At 39.7% G+C, this 24,198-nt stretch overlaps 1 protein-coding gene and 1 pseudogene across 2 annotated transcripts; both read right to left on the bottom strand.

Annotated features, from left to right (window-relative positions):
* Window positions 1-879: 879 nt before the first annotated feature.
* LOC308517427 (cell surface glycoprotein CD200 receptor 2-like) lies at window positions 880-23,884 on the bottom strand. The gene is made up of 4 exons (XM_081088574.1): window positions 23,573-23,884; window positions 23,209-23,457; window positions 1,923-2,046; window positions 880-1,379 (listed from the first exon to the last, which is right to left on the bottom strand). The coding sequence occupies exons 1-4, from the start codon at window positions 23,709-23,711 to the stop codon at window positions 1,367-1,369; spliced, it is 525 nt and encodes a 174-aa protein (XP_080944700.1). The 5' UTR covers window positions 23,712-23,884; the 3' UTR covers window positions 880-1,366.
* LOC308516880 (nuclear transcription factor Y subunit beta-like) lies at window positions 7,692-8,636 on the bottom strand (annotated as a pseudogene). Its single transcript has 2 exons — window positions 8,171-8,636; window positions 7,692-7,800 (listed from the first exon to the last, which is right to left on the bottom strand). The product of its transcript is annotated as a nuclear transcription factor Y subunit beta-like (transcript).
* Window positions 23,885-24,198: the final 314 nt, after the last annotated feature.

Genomic DNA, 24,198 nt, shown 5'->3' with positions numbered 1-24,198 from the left:
CAAACCACCTGCCAATTTACATAAGAAGTTTTTTATTTAAATAAAAGAACACTTTTGCATGGCCAGGGTGTGTCTCAGTGGTTGAGCATCGACCCAGGAATCAAAAGGTCACCAGTTCGATTCCCAGTCAAGACATATGCCTGGATTTGTGGGCTTAATCCTCTGTGGGGGTTGTGCAGGGGCAGGAGGCAGCTGATGGATGTTTCTCTCTCATCAATGTTTTTTTATCCCTCAACCTTCATCTCTTTCCGAAAATCAATAAAAACATTTTTAAAAAAGAACATTTTTTACTAAAGGATTGCCATATGTATCAGTGAAGAGAGGGTTTCAGTTTACAGTGGTCCTAGAAGATGCTAGGGTTTCATTAAGGATTATTACTCCTAGAACCATTAACCCATGATAACCTGGAGTGAAGATAAAGGAAAGCTGAGAAAGAGACTTGAGACACTGGAACTCTGAGCAGTAAGGTGATACTCAGCTCTGCTTCCAATGACTCTAATAACTCCTTATTTGGGATCAACTTATAATTTTTTCAAATGCACATACTGCTGGAAATAATTCCTGTCTGTTTATTCAATGATCAGTCTAAACATGCAATACAACAGCCCCACTAACTGTCAGCAAGTAAGGGGAGAGGGAATGGGAAGTCAGCTGTGAGCTGACTTGAAGACAGTGTGTGTAGCTGCTCCTGCCATTGCAACATTGATTAGCATCTCAAATGGGCCAAAGAAACAAGAAGTTAGGACAGTGATTTTCAACCCTTTTATCTCATGTCACACATAAAATAATTACTAAAATTCTGCAGCACACCAAAAAATATATTTTTTGCAAGAAAAAATAGGTATAATTTTGATTCATTCACACCAGACTGCTATTGTTGTGTTGGTGATTGTCATTTTTTTATTTGACAGTCTAAAGGAAAAGAAGTCAGTGCCCCTGAGTAAATAGTCAAGTAGGCATGTTTTAAAAATTCTTACTGCACACGGGGAAATCGCTGCGCTAGGATGAAAGCACTGTCTAAAGAACCCAAGGGTTACAGAAAACTGCACAGAATTGTTGTAGGCTTTTGCTGAGTCATCTTCCTCTTTAGGGTGAGAAGCAGGGTACTTTCTCATTTTCAAATAAAACTAACCAGAGCAAAGGTGAAAGTAGATGAGTCATCCTAGACATTTATAATGGCAGGCAGCAAGGTTTTGCATATATATAGTTTGAAACAGGCCTTGAAAATTATTACATTGGTTCTTATAAACACAAAGGTATCAAAGAGTAACAGGAGCAGTTGAGCTAGATGTTGAACTTGAAGGCTGATTTCAACTGGCTGCATTTTTATGATATCTCATCAAATTTAAATTGACGTCCAGATTTTTTATTCTCGTGCTCTAGGAAAAAGAAACATAAGACATACAATTACTCAGGAATAAATACAAGCCTTCCGAAGTATAGAAACTTGGAAGTAAACACTTAGGTCTCCCATGGAATTCTCAAAGGGTGGTCTAGGATAGGTTTCTCCTCGGAAAAAACTACAGTAAAGCAGAAGCTCTTATTCCAGCAATGCCCACCTTTGCCCTGGCTCTCAGTTGTTAAAAAAGCTTTAATTCAGAGCAGGAGCTGAGAGAATAAACAAAATGTGCCAAAAAATGTACCAAGCTTTACCCAGGACACTGGAAACTCAAAGTTTCACAATGATGTCTTCTTTTTGTTTGTTTGGTTTTGTTTTTAATTTGTCTGTATTGTTGAAAGTATTATAGATGTCCCCTTTCCCCCACCCCACCCCCATTGATCCCTCCACCCTGGCCCTGCCCCTTTTCCATGCCTCCTCCACACTGTTCTCTGTCCATGGGCTATGCATATATGCAGATAAGTTCATTGGATAATCTGTCTTCTTTCTAATGGGTTTATATTTTTCAGTCTTCAGTTCCTACCTGCAATCATTTATCCTCTGGAAGTAGATGATACCCACGATGATCAGGATAACCAAGAAAATAGAGGATTTCAGATAGAGTATGATCAGTAAGTGTGACACTGGAAATATCAGGGTTCTCGCACCTTTAAACAGAGGGAACACAGGCAGGGGTAAGGAGTCGTTTCAAGGATTCTTCTAATAAACAAATTAGAGTCGCTAGTTTAAAAGAGCCCTTTAAAATATTTCTAAAAGTTCAGATTATCATAATCAAAACACTTTCTAGGTTAGAATTTGAATGTCATTAATGTATCACTCTTTCATGATGGAGTTTAGGAATCATGTCTGTGTTTTACACATAGTTGCTTTAATTATTTCTGAATGAATAAGTGCAAGTAAGCATTTCTAATACTTCCCAATTTTATAATTTAAATAAAGGAAATGTACCCTAGCCAGTTTGGCTCAATAGATAGAGTGTTGCCTGAGTACTGAAGGGTCCTGGATTCAATTCCAGTTAAGGGCACCTACCTCGGTTGCAGGCTTGATCCCTGGCCCTGGTTGGGGTGCATGCAGGAGGCAACCATTTGATGTGTCTCTCTCACATTGATGTTTCTCTGTCTCTCCCCCTCCCTTCCACTCTCTCTACAAACCAATGAAAAAATATCCTCGGGTGAGGATTAATAAAAAAAAGGATATATACTTTCTAATTTCTTGTGTAAATATTAGTCCTTTGGGGTATTATTCTTAATATTTTGGACACTATCTAATAATACTTTCCACACAGTGAGGTGATTTTTTCACTGAGTTGCTATAATTCTCCTTTTACTGGGGCATTTTATGTCTTCCTTTCATTTATTCATCTTTGAAATGCCCCCAGGAATTGTTGAAAAGATAAAATGGGACCAACTAGGACCATTATTCTGAAGCTTTTTCTCTTATGAAAATGAGAGCCAAAGAGAGTGTGAACTCTAAGTACAAGTCTGGTTCTTGGCTCCAAGAGGTCAGGTCATCCATTAAATAACCTGCTCAAATACTAAACTAGAATGCTGTCAGACAATCTCCGAGGCACAGTAAAGGAAGAAGATGAAGACACATCACAGCCCTTGAAAAGCACACATCCAATTGGAAAAGTCAAATCCATACAAATGAAAAGATAACTTATAAGAGAGCAAACAGTGCTAAGGGAGCATTATCCTAATATATAAAAAGTCAGGGGCCATCACGACCAAAACAACTGGACAGATGACCAAACACAGACTGCGTGGGGAGACAAGGCTGGCAGAGAGGGCAGTTGGGGGTGACCAGGCTGGCGGGGGGGGGGGGGGGGGCTGGCAGTTAAGAGCGACCAGGCCAGCAGTGGGGGGCAGTTAGGGGCGACCAGGCCAGCACACAGAGGCAGTGAGGGGTGATCAGGGAAGTGGGGGCAAGGGCAGTTATGGGCAACCAGACAGGCAGGCAGGTGAGCAATTAGGAGCCAGTGGTCCAGGTTTGTGAGAAGGATGTCCAACTGCCTGTTTAGGCCTGATCCCCTGGATTGGGGCTAAACCGGCAGTCAGAGATCCCCCAAGGGGTCCCAGACTGGATAGGGTGCAGGCTTGGCTGAGGTACCCACCCCCTCAATGCACGAATTTTGTGCACTGGGCCTCTAGTAAATTATAAGTCATACTAGAGGCCTGGTGCACAAAAATTTGTGCACTCGGGTGGGGGGGTCCCTCAGCCAGGCCTGTGCCCCCTCGCAGTCTGGGACCCCTCGGGGGATGACCACCTGCTGGCTTAGGCCTGCTCCCCGGGGGATTGGGCCTAAGATGACAATCAGACATCCCTCTGGCAGCCTGGCAGCCTTCAGAGGATGTCCACTTGCCAGCGGGGAGCAGACCTAAGCTGTAGTCGGACATCCTTAGTGCTTCTGAGGAGGCAGAAGAGGCTCCCACCACCACCGCTGTACTGGCAGCCATCAGCCTGGCTTGTGGCTGAGCAGAGCTCCCCCTGTGGGAGCGCACTGACCACCAGAGGGCAGTTCCTGCATTGAGCATCCGCCCCCTGGTGGTCAGTGTGTGTCATAGTGACCAGTCATTCCCAGTCTTTCTGCTGTTAGAGTCAGTTTGCATATTACCCTTTTACTATATAGGATAGAGGCCTGGTGCACAGGTGGGGCATGCTGGTTTTCCCTAAAGGGTGTCCAGGATCAGGGTGGGGGTCCCGCTTGAGTGCCTGGCCAGCCTGGGTGAGGGGCTGATGGTTTTTTGCAGCTGGTCACACCCTCTTCAGGGTGGAGGTCCCCACTGGGATGCCTGGCCAGCCTGGATGAGGGGCTAATGGCTGTTTTCAGGCTGGCCACACCCCTTTAGGGTGGGGGTCCCCACTGGGGTGCCTGGCCAGCCTGAATGAGGGGCTGAGGGCCATTTTCAGGCTGGCCGGCGACTGAAGCTCCCAGCCTCTCCTTTTTTTCTTTTTTTTTATTCTGGGATTTATTTACCTTCTATAATTGAAACTTTGTTGCTGTCACTGGAATTGAGAGCTGGCTCCTGCTCGCTGTAGCTCTGAGGCCACAGCCTGCTGAAAGCAGGTATCTGGGGTTTGTTTAGCTTCTATAATTGAAACTTTGTTGCTTACAGAGCTCAGAGCTGGGCCGCGGCAGGCAGGGAACCTTGGCTTCCTCCATTACTGGAGCAAGCAAGCCTCCTGCTCACTTCAGGTGCATGGCTGCAGGCCGCCATCTTTGTTGGTGGTTAATTTGCATATCTTGCTGATTAGCCAATGGGAAGCGTAGCAAAGGTATGGTCAATTACCCTTTTGTCTTTTATTAGATAGGATAAGGAATAAGAAAGCTTAATGAACTCTAACTGGGAGGTCAGGATGAGGTAGGATTTGAACTGGGCCTCATTGGTAACAGGATTAATTAGGTTAAGAGAAAAAAGGACTTTTCAAGAAAAAGAAACCATTTAAGCAAATATTTTAAAATGAGCAAACAACTAATATTTGGAGCATAGAGTGAGATATATAGAAATGAAATCTGTGATGATTTGAACCTAATTCTGCAGTCATTTGTATGTGTCAGGTACTGGGCCAGACTCTGAGGATATTGAAATGAAAGATGTGGTTCCTATTCTTAAGGAGCTTAGACTGTACTGGGAATCAGAGAAGTGGGAAGTCCATCACAGAACCATGGAAGTGCTCACGCAGAGGCTTGCAAGAGGTATTTGGTGAGTACAGAGTAGAACAAACTGTAGGGTGAGAGAAAATTACCCCAGATCTATATCAAACCAAGTCTTAAAACCTCGATAGGAATTGATCAAATGGAATGGAAGAGGAGAGTGTGAGAAAGAAAGTACATTATGGAGAAGTAGAAATTGCATGGAAAAGAGAAAAGAGGACTAAAAGAGCATACCAATTTTGTGGAACCCAACAAGGCCCACATGCATGAGGTGCAGGTTGGAAAACAGCAAGATATGAGGCTAAGAAGAGCAGCAGATAGAGATTGGCACCCCTGAGTTTAGCTTTCCATGAGGCAAAGGGAAGCCACTGGGCGCATTTAAGTAGGAGAGTAGCATGTTTTTCATTTTAGAAAGGTTACTCTGACAACAATGCAGGAGATAATTGGAGGAAGGTAAACTAGGAAGCAGAAGTCCTGTCACAGGACCTTGCAATAATCTGGGTGAGAGATAAATATGTTCTCAACTAAAGCAGTGGGGAGAAAAAGAAAGGTCCAGATTTCAGAAAGATTTTTAAGGTAACAAAACATAGTAAGTGATTTTGAATATGGGAAATAAAGAGTGATTTATATAATATCTTTAATTTTCTGACTTGAGTCATTTATCAAGATATAAAATATAGGTGCAGAGTTTATAAAAGGCTAGAGGAAAAAAATACTATTTCATGAATATGCAAGTTGAGGTACCCTTGATGCATCCAACTGAAGCTGTCCCGTTGAAAGTTGTTTTTGATGGTGGTATAGCTAAAGAGGGAAACCTGGGCTAAAAATGCACATGTGAGAGTAAAGAGTTAGGCAGTGGTTGAAGCCATGTGTATGGATGAGATTGCTCAAGGAATAAGGGGAAAGGTTAGAAGATGAAAGGGCAAATGATGGAACCCATAGAAATGTCTTCCTTTGTGGGAAGAGATGAAAAAGAATCTATTTAAGAAAACTAAGAATTTGATTTAAGGTTAAAAAAAAAAGAACCAACTGAAAATGGCAGGATGACAAATGAGCAGGGCAAAGAGAACTTATGAAATACCGTAAAGAAGCCAATTATTAACAAAGAATGATGACAATTTTATATAGTATTTAGCATCTGGGAGATCTTTGATGCTTTATATCAGATCATTTTCTGTTCAGAAGATACAAGTAAATCAAAGAGTAGATGTAAGGTAACATGGAAGAGACAATGAATATAGACTCTTCTTTTTAAAATCTTACAGGTGAGTAGAAGGCAAGAGCTAACTAAGAGTTTGAGGAAGTCATAGCATCTAGTTTTTTTTGGTTTTGTTTTGTTTTTTTAAAATATATATTTTATTGATTTTTTACAGAGAGGAAGGGAGAGAGATAGAGAGTTAGAAACATCGATGAGAGAGAAACATCGATCAGTTGCCTCTTGCACATCTCCTACTGGGGATGTGCCCGCAACCCAAGTACATGCCCTTGACCGGAATCGAACCCGGGACCTTTCAGTCTGCAGGCTGACGCTCTATCCACTGAGCCAAACCGGTTTTGGCAGCATCTAGTTTTTACCTTGGGAGAAAAACAAGCATTTTACATAATCAGCCTTATAGAAAGAATTTGTATAACATCAGATGAACAAAAGAGGGCAAAAATAATTAGTGAACCAAAGCCTTTAAGGTAATGGAAGGACTTATTCCAAAGCGACTTAGAGAATAAGTTGAATGTTTGGTCTACAGGAGGGAAAGTCAGGTGGGACTGGAGATAACTGCATAGGTCTAGATACAAGAAATAGACAACAAGAGCCTAGAATTCATGAAAGATTGATAATGGAAAATAGAGAATAGATGTGAAAATACTGATACATACTACAACATAGATGATTCTTGAAAACATTATGCTAAATGAAAGAAGCCTGTCACAAAAGCCATGTAATAATAGTTCCACTTATATGAAAGGTTCAAAATAGGGAAATCTATAGAAGTAGACATTAGATTAGTGTTGCCTGAAGCTGGGAGGACAAGCTAAAGAGTACAGGTTTCCTTTTTGGAGGGGTGAATATGCTCTGAAATTGATAGGGTGATGGTTGCACAACTCAATAAATACACCAAAAGCCATTGAATTGTACACTTGAAATGGATGAATTATATGTAAATTAGATCTCAATAAAGCTATTGAGAAATAAGCAAATAAATATAAGAGATGTTATGGGGAATAATTAATAGAATATGATTATATTTTAAACTCTACTATTATATTTTATTAAAAGGCCAAACATCATAAATTGACACAGCTGCTTACTTGAATTACACAAGTAGCATGATTCAGTATGAAAATAAGAAACTGTCTACAAATCTCTGACAGTAATACATTTCAATATACAATTTGCATACAGGAGTCATACAAAACAACAAACTCTCATCCAAAACAAAAATATTATAATACCTTTAAAAATCCAATTTTTCTTTAAAATAATTTATGAAAAAAAATTATCAGTTCAGTACTAACATCTCAAATAATGAAGAATCAGGAAGCTACATTGCAGCTATTTATATACAAAGAAACATCCTTTCACCAGTCATTTCCTTCTGATGACTCTGCTTGCTTCTCTATATTCCCCACTCCATCATTTCTTCAAATCATGCAAACTGAATTTGTTGAACACCAGAAATCTGTTGATATTATTTGTGTAAACCATAACATTCTGTTGTTGACTATCTGCAATCATTAAGCCAGCTGGTAACTAGTTAGTAAATGCCTCCCTCTATTGCAGCGGTTCTCAACCTGTGGGTCGCCAACCTGGGGGTCGCGACCCCTTTGGAGGTCAAACGACCCTTTTAGAGGGGTCGCCTAAGACCATCGGAAAACACATATATAATTACATATTGTTTTTGTGATTAATCACTATGCTTTAATTATGTTCAATTTGTAACAATGAAAATACATCCTGGACATCAGATATTTACATTACGATTCATAACAGTAGCAAAATTACAGTTATGAAGTAGCAACAAAAATAATTTTATGGTTGGGGGTCACCACAACATGAGAAACTGTATTAAAGGGTCACAGCATTAGGAAGGTTGAGAACCACTGATCTATTGGCTCTTTACTTAGTTCATCTGTAGCTGTGACTGCTCTACCAATTCCTTTCTCTCCTTCCATTGCCTCTCTGATTTTCCAAAGGTATAAATTTTAGAGGTTCTGCATAACTGTCAAAACCTAAGATAGACATGGCAAAAAAAATATATTCTCCATTGGTTGGCTTCCATTTCTCTTGATGGCATCCTTCAGTTGCTTCAGATGGAATAAAGCTGATGAACTCATGTCCATTCTTGAACACATTTTTTGGCATCTTTTACAATCTTTTCTGTTTGAGGTATGGCATTTTTTCATTATCCTTGACACATTTGCAATTGGAAGATACATATCTTGTTCTCTGAAACTTTCTTTTGAACCATTTGTGATGTCCTCAGTATCATCATGAGGCTGTATAACATAATGACTTCCTCCAATATAATCTTCAGAAATTTCTAGTTGAGAAGCATCTGTTGTATAACTTTCACTGTCACTTGTCATGAAATACTGTCAGAACCGTGGCATCAATAGTGTTCAAGAGCACCCATCTAATCACAGGTATACAAATGATCATACTAGAATACTATCAAAGACTATGCACTACCAAGAAGAAATGGATAAGTTCCTAGAAAAATATAACCTTCCTAGTCTGAATCATAAAGAATTGAAAGATCTAATATCATACTCAATGGTGAAAAACTAAAAGCTTTTCCTTTAAAATCAGAACAAGACAAAGATGCCCACTTTTACCTTTCTTATTCAACATAGTTCTGGAAGTTCTAGCCAGAGCAATTAGGCAAGGTAAAGAAATAAAAGGCATTCAAATTGGGAATGAATAAATAGAAGTGTCACTTTTTGCAGATGACATGATTCTGTATTGAGAAAACCCTAAGGCCTCTACCAAAAAACTATCAGAAACAATAAACAAATATAGTAAAGTTGCAGGATACAAAATCAATGTACAAAAATCCACTGCTTTCCTATATACTAACAATGAAAACTCAGAAAAAAATAGAAAAAAGAATTCCTTTTGCAATTGCAGCAAAAATAATAAAATATCTAGGAATAAACTTAACAAAGGAAGTGAAGGATTTATATACTGAAAACTGCAATGCATTATTTAAAGAGATTGATAGACACAATGAAATGGAAAGATATTTTGTGTTCATGGATTAGAAGAATCAACATAGTTAAATGGCCATATTACCTAAAGCAATATACAGATTTAATGCAATCTCCAATGTCATTTTTTTAAAATATAGGACAAAAAATCATCAATTTGTATGGAAGCACAAAAGACCCCAAATAATCAAAGCAATCCTGAGAAAAAAGGAATGAAGCTAGATGTTTCATACTACCTGACTTCAAATTATACAATAATCAACATAACATAGTATTGGCAGAAAACAGACATACAGACCAATGGAACAAAATTGAGAACCCAGAAATAAAACCATATGTCTATGGGCAAATAGTTTTTGACAAAGGAGCCAGAAACACACAATGGAGAGAAGAAAAAAAAAAGGCCTCTTCAATAAATGGTGCTGGGAAAATTGGAATGAAACTAGATTACAGTTTGTCCCCATGTACAAAAAGTAATTTAAAATGGATCAAAGACTTAACTATAAAATCTGATACAATAAATTACATAGAAGAAAACATAGGTACTAAACTTTTGGACCTTGGTTGTAGAGAACATGTTTATGAATTTGACTCCAAAGGCAAGGGAAGTAAAGGCAAAAATGAATTAATGAGATTGTATCAAACTAAAAAGTTTCTGCACAGCAAAAGAAACTGCCAACAAAACAAAAAGGCAACCAACTGAATGGAAGATGATATTTGTAAAGAAAACCTCCAACAAGAGGTTTAATATATAAAGAACTCATACAATTGAATAACAAACAAATAATTCAATTAAAACATGAGCAGAGAACCTGAACAGACACCTCTCTCAAGAAGACATGCAAATTGCCAACAAATATATGAAAAGATTTTCAATTTCACTAGCTATTAGGGAAATGCAAATCAAAGCACAATGAGATACCACCTCCCACCTGTTAGAATGGCTCTTATAAATAAGACAGGCAATAAGTGTTGGAGAGGTTGTGGAGAAAAAGGAACCCTCATTCACTGCTTGTGGAAATATAAACTAGTATAGTCATTCTGGAAAACAGTATGGCAGTTCCTCAAAAAATATAAGACTAAGGAGAAGGAAAATGGCTGCCGACAGGAAGGCAGACTGCAAGATAGAGCATGAGAGAATGAAGGGAGAGTTTGTGGTCACACGGGGAGTGTTTGTTTATGAGTTGAGGGTCAGCTATATTCCAGGGGACTGTAGGGAATTGCCGGTCGGGGTTACCCTGACCAGGCAGCCTCCACTGCTGCTGGGATCCCAACCGGCTCTGACACGGAGACCATGCCATCTTGAAGGGGAGAGCGGATGTTGTCGGAAGCCTGAAAATCCCGGGAATATACAACAACAACACCCAGCAAACAGCTGTGAATGCGGTAACACCGATCCCCAAACAGCGCGAGCATGCGGATTTGGAGGAGCTCTGCACCCCCTCAGGGAAAGGTCAGATTTCGCCCGGGAATAAGGTGAGATCTGTGGTCCGGACAGGAGACAGAAATGTGCACAGTGGTAGCTGGGGAATCCAGGGAAGTCTGCGCCCAGAAAAGTCCCGGGCCGCTGGGGCTGGTATGATTGCGAATGTGGAAGGGGATCAGCAAGGCTGCTAACAGAAGGGAACTCTAAAAAGCAAGCCATAGCTGAACTGGGAGCAAAAGGGCAGTCTAAAAATTTTAACACCCAAGGGGAAAAAAGACTGCACAGACTTGAACCGCAGCGCCTTTTCTCTCTCTCTCTCCCTCTCTCTCTCTCTCTCTCTCTCTGTCTCTCCCTCTCTCTCTTTTTTTTCCTCTTTAAATCCTTGTTTTAGATTACTAAGCCCAATACATAGGCTCACCCAATTGGGGACACTCTAAGAAACTGCAGAGGAAAGTTGTTTTTATAGAACCGGGGTATCAGAGCGGGAATAATGATCAGAGAACCAGCTCTGGGGCAGCCCATTCCCCCAAACCAGTATTAAGTGCCACAGGGAAAACAAAATCTAAACATTAGCTAGAGAGGACCTACAGACCCAGAGATCAATCCAGAAACACTGCCACCCAGGGGTTGAATGACAAATTGACTCTAATGTAAACACAAATAAAGGAGCATAAGAAACAAAGAAGTACTGCCTGCTTGAAAATCAGGACTGTGGCCTACAACACTGAGGAACAGTGGAACGCAGGAACTTCAGTACTGTCCTGACTAGGAAATAGATGTGCCAAACAGAACAGTAGAGGAAGGGAATGACCTTCACTACTGCACATTTTTATTTTTATTTTTTTAAATCTTTTACTTAAGAAACTAAATTTTTTTTCCTCACTTGATTTTACCTTTTTAATTATTACATTTTTATTTTTAATCAGTATTATTACCACTACTATTTTACCTTTTTTTTCTCTTTATTTTATTTTGGGATTAGTGATCTACATTCTATTTTCATCTTTCCTTTAGCATCATTTTACTCTATCTCAACTTTACCTTTATGCCAACACTCTCTTCCTCACTTTTCCCCTTTTGTTATCCTGTTTCTCTTACCCTATTCCTGCTTTAGATTTTCCCTATTCCTTCTTTTTACTCCCTGTTAAAATTTCACCCTAATTATATATCTAATTTCCAATCCCTTGCTCTAAGTCCATAGACACCTCTCTCTTCTCTTTATTCACTATCCAAATTTCTTTTCTTTCTGTTGTTTTGTTGTTTGCTTGATTGCTGATTATATTGGGTTTTTTTGTTTGTTTGTGAGATTGCTTCTCTTTTTCTTTTTGTTTTTGGTTTGCTTTTTGTTTATATTTTGCTTCTGTTTTCCCTTGCCTCACTTGATATTAGTGGTTGTTTGTAGTTTTCATTCTTCTCTAGGTATTTGTTGCTGGCATTTACTGGAATTAGTTGCTGTTCTATTGGAGTTTTCTCTGCATATAAATAGTTTTTTCCCCTCTTCTATTTCATTCTCTTTCTTTTCTCTCTTACTTTTTTTCCTTTTCCCAATTTCATTTTTGCACTCCTCTTTTTTCTTTTTCTCTTTTTTTCCTTTTCTCTTCTTTCTTTCTTATCCCCTAATTCTCTTTTCTCTGGTGGTCACTTTTATTTGGGGTTATTAGTATCATGAATACATTTGTGTTCAGTGCCTTGTGCATTGTGCCTTGTTGTGTTGTATTTTGTGCCTTTAAGTCAATGCAGGAGAGAGAGAACTATATCACCAGACACCCAGAGAAGAGAAATCATGGGGAGACAAAGAAACAACCCGCATGTGAAAGAAAAGTAGGCATCACCAGAAAAGGAAGTAAACAAAATGGAGGCAAGCAACCTGTCAGAGAAAGAACTCATAGAAATGGTCATAAGGTGGATGAAAAGAATGGAAGACAAATTCAACAATATGTGTAAGAACCAATAGGAAATGAAGAAGAACCAAGACAGAATGAAAAATGACATTGCTGCTATAAAGAACTCAATAGAAAGCATCAACAGTAGACTAGAAGAAGCAGAGGACTGCATCAGTGAGCTAGAAGACAAGGTAGGAAAAAATACCCAAGCAGAGCAGCTTCTAGAAAAAAAAATAAAAAGCAGGAGGAGAGCCTAAGAGAACTTTGGGACAGCACAAAACGAAAAAATATCCACATAATGGGGTGCCAGAAGGAGAGGAAACTGAGCAAGGAATAGAAAACCTGATTGAAGAAATAATGACAGAAAACTTCTCTGATATTGGGAAGCAGAAAAAAACACACACAAATCCAAGAAACTCACAGAGTCCCAAACAAAATGAACCCAAAAGACTGATGCCAAGGCACATTATAATTAAATTGGCAAACACCAACAACAAAGTAAGAATCTCAAAAGCAGCCAGAGAGAGACAGAAAGTTACCTACAAAGGATTCCCCCATCAGACTAGCAACTGATTTCTCAACAGAAACACATCAGGCAAGAAGGGAATGGAATGAAATATACAAAGTCATTCAAAGGAAGGGTCTGAATCCAAGAATACTGTACCCAGCAAGGCTAGCAATCAAAATTGAGGGTGAAATCAGGAGCTTCACAGACAAAAAAAGACTAGGGGAGTTTATTACCACCAAACCAGCAATGCAAGAAATGCTAAAGGGTCTGCTGTAAAAAGACAAAATGGCAATCAAAGAAGGAACACAGGGGTAAAGAATAAAAATGGCAACAAACAAGTACCTATCAATAATAACTTTAAATGTAAATGGATTAAATGCCCCAATCAAAAGACATAGGATAACTGAGTGGATAAAAAAACATGACCCATATATCTGCTGTCTACAGGAAACCCACCTCAGAAAAAAAGACACACACAGACTGATGGTGAAGGGATGGAAAAAGGTTTTTCAGGCGAATGGAAGTGAAAAAAAAGCTGGGGTAGCAATACTTATATCTGAAAAATTAGATCTCAAAGTGAAGGATATAAAAAGAGATATAGAAGGCAACTTCATAATACTAAAGGGAGCAATCCAACAAGAAGAAATACTCTGTTAAACATATACACACCCAATACAGGAGCTCCCAAATACATTAAAAAACTTCTAGAGTATATCAAGGGAGAGCTTGACAGCAATACAATCATAGTATGGGATGTTAATACCCCACTATCACCATTGGACAAATCCTCTAAACAAAAAATCAGCAAAGAAATGTCAATTCTAAATGACTCACTAGATCAGATAAAATTAATTTACATCTTCAGAACATTTCACTCCTAAGCCACAGAATATACATTCTTCTCAAGTGCACATGGGTCATTTTCAAAGATAGACCATATATTGGGTCATAGGCAAAGTATTTTCAAGTTCAAGAAGATAGAATTCATATCAAGCATCCTCGCAGATCATAATGGCATAAAACTGGAAATCAACTACAATAAAAACAATCAAAAAATCAAACACATGGAGACTAAATAGCATGCTATTAAACAATGACAGGCTTACCAGAGAGATCAAAGAAGAAATAAAAAACATCATGGCAACAAACAACAATGAAAACACAACAATCCAAAATCTATGGGACACAGCAAAAGCAGTCTTTGAGAGGGAAATTCATAGCTCTACAAAGCCTACTGCAAAAAAAAAAAAAAAGGAACAATGGTAATAAATTACCTAACCCTACAGCTCAAAGAGTTAGAAAGAGAACAGTGAGAAAAGCCCAGTGTAAGCAGAAGGAAATAAATGATAAAGATAGAGTGGAGATAAATGACATAGACACACACACACACACACACACACACACACACACAGACACAAACACAAACAATACAAAAGATCAACAAAACCAAGAGCTAGTTCATTGAAAGGATAAACAAGATTGATGAACCTCTAGCCAGGCTCACCAAGAAGCAAAGAGAGAGGACCCAAATAAACAAAATCAGAAATGAAAGAGGAACAATAACAACAGACCCACAGAAATGCAAAGGATAGTTAAAAAATACTGTGAACAACTCTATTCCAAGAAACTGGACAAACTGGAGGAAATAGATATATTCCTAGAATATACAACCTTCCAAAACTCAATCAGGAAGAATCTAAAAATCTCAATAGGCCAACAACTATGGAAGAAATTGAAGCAGTCATCAAAAAGCTTCCAGCAAACAAAAGCCCAGGACCAGATGGCTTCACAGGGGAGTTTTACCAAACATTCAAGGAAGAACTAAAACCTAGCCTCCTCAGACTATTCCAGAAAATTCAAGAGGAAGGAACACTTCCAAGCTCATTCTATAAAGCCAGAATCACCCTAATACCAAAACCAGATAAAGACAACACAATGAAAGAGAATTACAGGCCAGTATCCCTCATGAACATAGATGCCAAAATCCTCAAGAAAATTCTAGCAAATCGAATCCAGCAGTACATCAGAAAGATCATACACCACGACCAAGTAGGATTTCTCCCAGGGATGCAAGGATGGTACAATATCCGCAAGTCAATAAATATGATACATCACATAAACAAATTGAGAGATTTAAAAAAACCCACATAGTCATATCAATTGATGCAGAAAAAGCATTTGACAAAATCCAACACCCATTTTTTTAAAAAACTCTCAGCAAGGTGGGAGTAGAAGGATCATACCTCGACATAATAAAAGCCATATATGTGAAACCCACAGCTAACATCATACTCAATGGGCAAAAACTAAAACCATTTCCCCTAATAACAGGAACAAGACAGGGATGCCCAATCTCACCACGCCTGTTCGACATAGTACTGGAAGTATTAGCCATTGCAATTAGACTAGAAGAAGAAATAAAAGGCATCCAAATTGGAAAAGAAGAAGTAAAACTGTCCTTATTCACAGATGACATGATATTGTACAAAAAAACCCTAAAGACTCCATCAATAAACTATTAGACTTAATAAATGAATTTGGCATTTGAAATGCCAAATAAAAAATTTGGCAGGATAAAAAATTAACGTCAAGAAATCTATGGCATTTCTATACACCAATAGTGAACTTACAGAAAGAGAGACTAAAAAAGCAATCCCATTTACCATCACACCAAAAAAGTTAAGATACTGAGGAATAAATTTAACTGAGAAGGTAAAAGACCTATATTTGGAAAACTACAGGACATTGAAAAAAGGGATAGAGGAAGACATAAACAGATGGAAGAACATACTATATTCATGGATTGGTAGAATCAACATCATTAAAATATCCATACTACCCAAAGCAACCTAGATTCAATGCACTCCCCATTAAAATACCAATGGCATATTTCACAGACCTAGAACAAACTCTCCAAAAATACATCTGGAATAAAAAAAGACCCCGAATAGCTGCAGTGATCCTGAGAAAGAAGAACAAAGTAGGTGGAATCTCAATACCAGATTTCAAGCTGTATTACAAAGCCACTGTTCCCAAAACTGCCTGGTACTGGCACAAGAACAGACATATAGACCAATGCAATAGAATAGCGAACCCAGATATCAACCCAAACCACTATGCTCAATTAATATTTGACAAAGGAGGCATAAACATACAATGGAGTCAAGACAGTCTCTTCAATAAATGGTGTTGGGAAAATCGAACAGATACATTCAAAAAAATGAAACTAGACCACCAACTTACACCATACACAGAAATAAAATCAAAATGGATAAAGGACTTAAACATAAGACAGGAAACCATAAAAATACTAGAGGAATCCACAGGCAGAGAAATCTCAGGTATATTCTGAAGCAATTTCTACACTGATACTGCTCCTAGGGCAATGGAAACTAAAGAGAAAATAAACAAATGGGACTACATCAAAATGAAAAGCTTTTGCACAGCAAAAGAAACCATCAACAAAACAACAAGAAAGTCCGCTGTATGGGAGAACATATTTGCAAATGTTATCACTGATAAAGGCTTAATCTCCAACAATTACAGGGAACTCAAACAACTTAATAAAAGGAAGATAAATGATCCAATCAAAAAATGGGCAACAGACCTAATTAGATACTTTTCAAAAGAAGACAGAAGGAAGGCCAAGAGACATATGAAAACATGCTCAAAGTCACTAATTATCTGAGAGATGCAAATCAAAATGACAATGAGGTACCATCTCACACCTGTCAGAATGGCACTCATCAACAAATCAACAAACAACAAGTGCTGGTGAGGATGTGGAGAAAAAGGAACCCTGGAGCACTGCTGGTGGGAATGCAGACTGGTGCAGCCACTGTGGAGAACAGTATGAAGTTTCAGAAAGAATATATGCACCCCTATGTTCATAGCAGCACAATTTACCATAGCTAAGATTTGGAAACAGCCTAAGTGCCCATCAGCAGATGAGTGGATTAGAAAACTATTGTACATCTACACAATGGAATACTACACTGCTATAAAAAGAAGGAATTCTTGCCATTTGTAGCAGCATGGATGGAACTGGAGAGCATTATGCTAAGTGAAATAAGCCAGGCTATGAAAGAAAAATACCACAGATGAAAGAAAAATACCACAGGATCTCACTCATTTATGAGAAATACAGAACATTATAACCTGATGAACAAAAAGATAGATACAGAGGCAGTAAATCATCAAACAGACTGTCAAATTACAGTGGGAAGCCTGGGGAGTGTTGGGGTGGGGGGGGGAGGGAAGAGATCAACCAAAAGACTTGTATGCATGCATGTAAGCACAACCAAAGGACACAAGACACTGAGGGGGTGGGAAAAGGGCATGCGACAGGGGCTAGGGGAGGCTGGGGGAAGGTCAATGGGGAAAACAAAAAAGGAGATATATGTACTACTATGTGTAATACGTAATACTTTAAACAATATATATATATATATATATATATATATATATATATATATATATATATATATATATATTAAGATTACCAGATGTCCCAGCAATCCCTCTTCTGGGTTTCTACTAGAAAACTTGAAAACATTTATTCACAAAGATATATGCACCCCTGAGTTCATTGCAGTATTATTCACAGTGGCCAAGACATGGAGGCAACCAGTATCCTTTCATAGATAATTGAAGATGTGGTGCATATACTAGTATACAATGAAATACTACTCAGCCATAACAAAAGATGAAATACTGCCATACATGAATGGACCTTGAGAAACACTATACCAAGTGAAACAAGTCAGTCAGAAAAGGCTAAGAACCATATGATTTCACTCATATGTAGGATATAAAACTTAAGCTCATAGACACAGTCAACAGTATGGTGGTTACTAGAGGGAAGGGGGTTGTAAAGGGTAAAGGAGGCAAAAAGGAAAATGATTTGACTTTAGGTGGTGGGTACACAATGCAAGATCATGTATCATAGAAATGTACACTTAAAACCTATATGATCTTATTAACCAACTAGAGGCCCAGTGAACAAAAATTTGTTCACTTGGGGGTAGGGGGTCCCTCAGCCTGGCCTGTGCCCTCTCGCAGTCTGGGACCCCCCGGGGGTGACCACTTGCAGGCTTAGGCCTGCTCCCCAGGGGATTGGGCCTAAGATGGCAATCAGACATCCCTCTGGCAGCCCGGCAGCCCTCAGGGATGTCCATTTGCCAGCAGGGAGCAGACCTAAGCTGCAGTCAGACATCCTTAGCGCTGCTGAGGAGGCAGAAGAGGCTCCCACCACCACTGCTGTACTGGCAGCCATCAGCCTGGCTTGTGGCTGAGTAGAGATCCCCACTGTGAGAGCGCACTGACCACCAGAGGGCAGCTCCTGCATTAAGCATCTGCCCCCTGGTGGTGAGTGTGTGTCATAGTGACCAGTCATTCCCAGTCTTTCTGCTGCTAGGGTCAGTTTGCATATTACCCTTTTACTATATAGGATAGAGGCCTGGTGCACGGGTGGGGGCCAGCTGGTTTGCCCTGAAGAGTGTCCCGGATAAGGGTGGGGGTCCCGCTTGGGTGCCTCGCCAGCCTGGGTGAGGGGCTGTTGGCTGTTTGCAGCTGGTCGCACCCCCTTCAGGGTGGGGGTCCCCACTGGGGTGCCTGGACAGTCTGGGTGAGGGGCTGGGGGCTGTTTTCAGTCTGGCGGGTGACTGAAGCTCCCAGCCTCTTTTTTATTATTATTATTCTGGGATTTATTTACCTTCGATAGCTCTCACTGGAGCTGAGAGCCGGCTCCAGCTCTGAGGCTGTGGCTGGGTTTGTTTACCTTCTATAATTGAAACTCTGTTACCATCACTGGTGCTCTAAGCTCTGAGCCCGCTGCCGGCTGAAAGCAGGTACCTGGGGTTTGTTTAGGTTCTATAATTGCACATTGTTGCATCCGGAGCTCAGAGCTGGGCTGCGGCAGGCAGGGAACCTTGGCTTCCTCCATCGCTGGAGCAAGCAAGCCTCATGTTCGCTTCAGCTGCCTGGCTGCCAGCCACCATCTTTGTTGGCATATCTCACTGATTAGCCAATGGGAAGGGTAGCAAAGTTACGGTTAATTACCATGTTTCTCTATTATTAGATAGGATGTTGCCTCAATAAATTTAAATAAATAAAATAAAATAACATAAACAACACCCGTCTAAATCTGTGTCTAATCTTTGCACAGTTTCAACTTCCATTGCAGCTCTGGTTGGCTCCAGTCTCTACTCAGCTATCTACTTGGACAGAAAATGACCATGAAGGACCCAGTCTCAGTGCAGAGCTCCGCTTCCAGCTATAATAATTTTTTTAATTTTTTAATTTTTTTTTATTTTATTTATTTATTTTTTTTTATTGCTTAAAGTATTACAAAGGGTATTACATATGTGTCCATTTTATCCTCCTGCCCTAGTCAGTCCCCCAGCCTCCCCTATCCCCCAGTGTCTTATGTCCATTGGTTATGCTTATACGCATGCATACAAGTCCTTTAGTTGATCTCTTACCCCCCTACCTCCTGCCACCCAACCCTCCCCGGCCTTCCCGCTGCAGTTTGACAATCTGTTTGAGGCAACTCTGCTTCTGTATCTATTATTGTTCAAAAGTTTATAATGGTCTCTATTATCCATGAATGAGTGAGATCATGTGGTATTTTTTCTTCATTGACTGGCTTATTTCACTTAGCATAATGCTCTCCAGTTCCATCCATGACGTTGCAAATGGTAAGAGTTCCTTCCTTTTTAGAGCAGCATAGTATTCCATCGTGTAGATGTACCACAGTTTTCTAATCCATTCATCTACTGATGGACACTTAGGCTGTTTCCAGATCTTAGCTATGGTGAATTGTGCTGCTATGAACATAGGGGTGCATATATCTCTTCTGATTGGTGTTTCTGGTTTCTTGGGATATATTCCTAGAAGTGGGATCACAGGGTTAAATGGGAGTTCCATTTTCAGTTTTTTAAGGAAACTCCATACTGTCTTCCATAGTGGCTGCACCAGTCTGCATTCCCACCAGCAGTGCACAAGTGTTCCTTTTTCTCCACATCCTCTCCAGCACTTGTCGTTTGCTGATTTGTTGATGATAGCCAGTCTGACAGGTGTGAGATGGTACCTCATTGTTGTTTTGATTTGCATCTCTCAGATGATTAGTGACTTTGAGCATGTTTTCATATGTCTCTTGGCTTTCTGAATGTCCTCTTTTGAAAGGTGTCTATTTAGGTCCTTTGCCCATTTTTTGATTGGATTGTTTATCTTCCTTTTGTTAAGTTGTATGAGTTCCCTATAGATTTTGGAGATTAGGCCCTTATCAGATATGACATTGGCAAATATGTTTTCCCACACAGTGGGTTTTCTCGTTGTTTTGTTGATGGTTTCTTTTGCTGTGCAGAAGCTTTTTATTTTGATGTAGTCCCATTTGTTCATTTTCTCTTTAGTTTCAAGTGCCCTAGGAGCTGTATCAGTGAAGAAATTGCTTCGGCATATGTCTGAGATTTTGTTGCCTTTGGATTCTTCTAGAATTTTTATGGTTTCCTGTCGTACATTTAAGTCCTTTATCCATTTTGAGTTTATTTTTGTGTATGGTGTAAGTTGGTGGTCTAGTTTCATTTCCTTGCATATATCTGTCCAATTTTCCCAACACCATTTATTGAAGAGACTATCTTGGCTCCATTGTATGTTCTTGCCTCCTTTGTCAAATATTAATTGAGCATATTGGTTCGGGACGATTTCTGGGCTCTCTATTCTATTCCATTGATCTATATGCCTATTCTTGTGCCAGTACCAGGCAGTTTTGAGAACAGTGGCTTTGTAATACAACTTGATATCTGGTATTGAGATCCCACCTACTTTGTTCTTTTTCAGGTAATTTTTTAATTTTTATTTTTTAATCCTCACCCGAGGATATTTTTCCATTGATCTTTCAAAAAGAGTAGAAGAGAGAGGGAAAGACAGAGAGAAACATTGTTGTGAAAGAAACACATTGATTGGTTGCCTCCTTCATGAGTACCAGCAGGGCTGGGGAGGAGCCTGCAATTGAGGTACATGCCCTTGACTAGAATCGAACCTGGGAACCTTTAGTCCACAGGCCAACACTCTATCCACTGAGCCAAACTGTCCAGGGCTCACCTATAATAATTTTTAATGAGAACTATAATAACAAGTATAATAGCTAATGTGTATTATTATAATAAATATCAGCACTAACATTTATTAATATTAAATATTGTTCAAGGTCACGCTGCTGATAAATGAGAAGCCATTTTATGCCAAAGGCTGTGCTCTGGAAAAATATGAGGACATGGACCTCTTTTTGTTTTTAATACCATTTTTAAACATATAAATAACATTAATACATACTTTGTGAATGCATTGATGAACTGGTTTCAGGTGACAAAAGAGGGAGAAGGAAAACTTGTCTCTTACTAAATCAAGGTAACAATGCGGTGACCACTATAAGATGTTGTTGTCCGAGAACTGTGGTCCTGTGTTTTGACCTGTTTAGTGGCTCTCTGAAGAAATGGCTCAGAGGTTTGCCCTGTTTCCCCTCCCTTGGAAATATCTCAGGACTGAAAAAATCTCCCTGGTGGCATTTGTTAAAGCATTTTAAGACAAATATATAGCTACTTAGAGGAAGGCATACAAGATTGGGCAAGCAGCAGACACACCAAAAAAGCTTGGGAAGGAATAATCTGGATAAAGCAATAGATGGGAGACTAAGGACCTTGAAAAGCTCCCATGTACTAGTTTACTGGGGAACCTGAAGGCCACCCACAAGCTCTCACCTCTGGCTGATATTCAGGCTCTGCACAAGCAGGAAGTGAGGGCTAATACAGAGGTGTAAACTTCCTGGCAAATGTTGAAGGTCTGGCCTAACATACACACACAAAATCCATCGGCAAAAACTAGATTTAAAAAAAAAAAATCTAGATGTTTAAGGGAATTACTGTCACATCACTACTTGACTGAAAAGCTAATAGAACAGAGACTTCAGAGGCCACACACAACAAAGACTAAAGATGTCAAAAAAAAAATTAGTTCTGAAAAGTCACTAACCAAACAAAAAGAACTATAACAAGTAGCAACAATAATCCACGCAGAAAGAGAGAATCTTATTTCCAGAATTGTCATATTATAATGTTTAAAACCTTCAGTTTTCAACAAAAAATTTATGAGGCATACAAAAAAATCAAGAAAGTATGGCCAGAACCTCTCACACATGTAGGGTCTCTGACTCTATCTTGTATGCTGGGTTCTCATACATATGTGTGTATAAAATATGGTTATTTTCTAAAAAGAAAAAAAAAAGGTATAGCCAATGCTCACAAATAAGTAGAATCTGTTGCTAAAGAAACACTTTTTTTTTTTAATAGCAAAAGGATTTAAATAAATAATATTAAATATGCTCAAAAAGCTAAAGAAAACTATGCACAAAGAACTTAGGGAAACCAGGAGAATAATATCTCACCAGAGAATGTCAATAAAGAAATCTATATATATAAAACCCTAATATGCAAATAGACTGAACAACAGAACAACTGATCACTATGATGTGTGCTGACCAACAGGGGACACGCGTGTAACATGGCAGGTGTTGGCCATGGCAGGATGGTGGAGCCGGTGAGTGGGGGTGCCAGACTAAGGCGGGGCACTGGTTGCTGTCATCAGGGAGAGCCTATGTTGGTTGCTGAAAATTCTTTGCTCCTGCATGCCACGGTCCCGCCTGGTGCTCGCATCTGCTGCCAGCACTGACCCCACTTGCACCCACTGCTGGAGCCAGAGCCACTGCTTGCACCCACAACCATCAAAGATTATGAATGAATCAAATGCAAGGTAAAGAAAGATTGAACTCCTAAGTTGTAGATATTGTATGCCAGAGAAATTACACTACTCAAGCCAATTTACTACTAGATAGAAGTGAACATTAAATTCTTTTTTATTTTAATTATTAAAGAATACACCTCATTCTTTTAAAATATGGCTCCTTACAACAAATTTCTGCATTATTCTTCTACATATCCCACTTACTTGGTGTAAGAGAAGGAGATAACACAGAAGGTGGAGAGAACATCCTTGAGAAGGATTCTTTGCACACTCTTTTTTCCTTCTTACCACAACTCCTCTGAAAGAATGGAAAATCAAACACAAAACTAGAATTACCTTGATTAAGCGCTATGGAGCAACTCCAGTTGCCAGTCTCATGGAAGACAGAGCAGGACACAATAGACACATTGCCATCTTCCCAGTGGCATGTGCTCTGGACAGTCACTGTACCATTGCTCCAATATTCATAAGCAGGGACACAATCTCCCCCTGGCGTCCAGGAGATCCGGGCAGCCGGCCTCCCTGCAACTGCCTTGCACACCGCACTTCTACTCTCACTTTGAAACAGGGTCACCTCAGGGGCCACTGCAGAGATGAAGAAAGTTTTAGTCCTAACACATTAGACATGGAATTTAGAGAGATGTTCCTTTAAGTCCAAAATCTGGTTTTCTGAAACATCACGATGTATAATGTTCCTTACCTAGCACTTGGAGTTGATATCCATGTTGAAAATTCCCATCAGTTGTTGCCACTGTACACCTGTAATGCCCTTCATGAGTGATGGCCACTGGGTCAATCTGAAGGGCAGGAATCTGGTCAGGTCTGTAGAGCCAGGTCATTCTCTCGTCAGTACAGTTTGTTTCTGTGGTCTCATTTGTGTCTCTCCAGTAGATTTTGATGCAGAGAGGCTTGTCTCTGAGGATTATTTCCCATGTTGTTATGACCACACTTGTCAACAGGATAGGAGGGCAAGAGAACACAGCCTTTGTATCCACCAGTACAGGCAGGGAAGTATTAACTGGACACACATACACACACACACACACACACACAAACACACACAAAATAAAAAAGAAAAACTTGGTAAGAAATTCACGTGTTACATTTTTCACATCATCCTATCTAATAAAAGACAAAATGGGTAATCCACCGTACCTCTGCTATGCTTCCCATTGGCTAATCAGGGCGATATGCAAATTAACTGCCAACCAAGATGGCGACCGGCAGCCAGGCAGCTGAAGCGAGCAGGAGGCTTGCTTGCTCCAGTGATGGAGGAAGCCAAGGTTCCCCGCCTGCTGCGGCCTGGCTATGAGCTCTGAAAGCAAC

Source organism: Myotis nattereri (assembly GCF_964212035.1).
Source record: "Myotis nattereri genome assembly, chromosome: 3".
NCBI classification, from domain to species: domain Eukaryota; kingdom Metazoa; phylum Chordata; class Mammalia; order Chiroptera; family Vespertilionidae; genus Myotis; species Myotis nattereri.
This window is presented reverse-complemented; position numbering and strand designations above follow the sequence as displayed.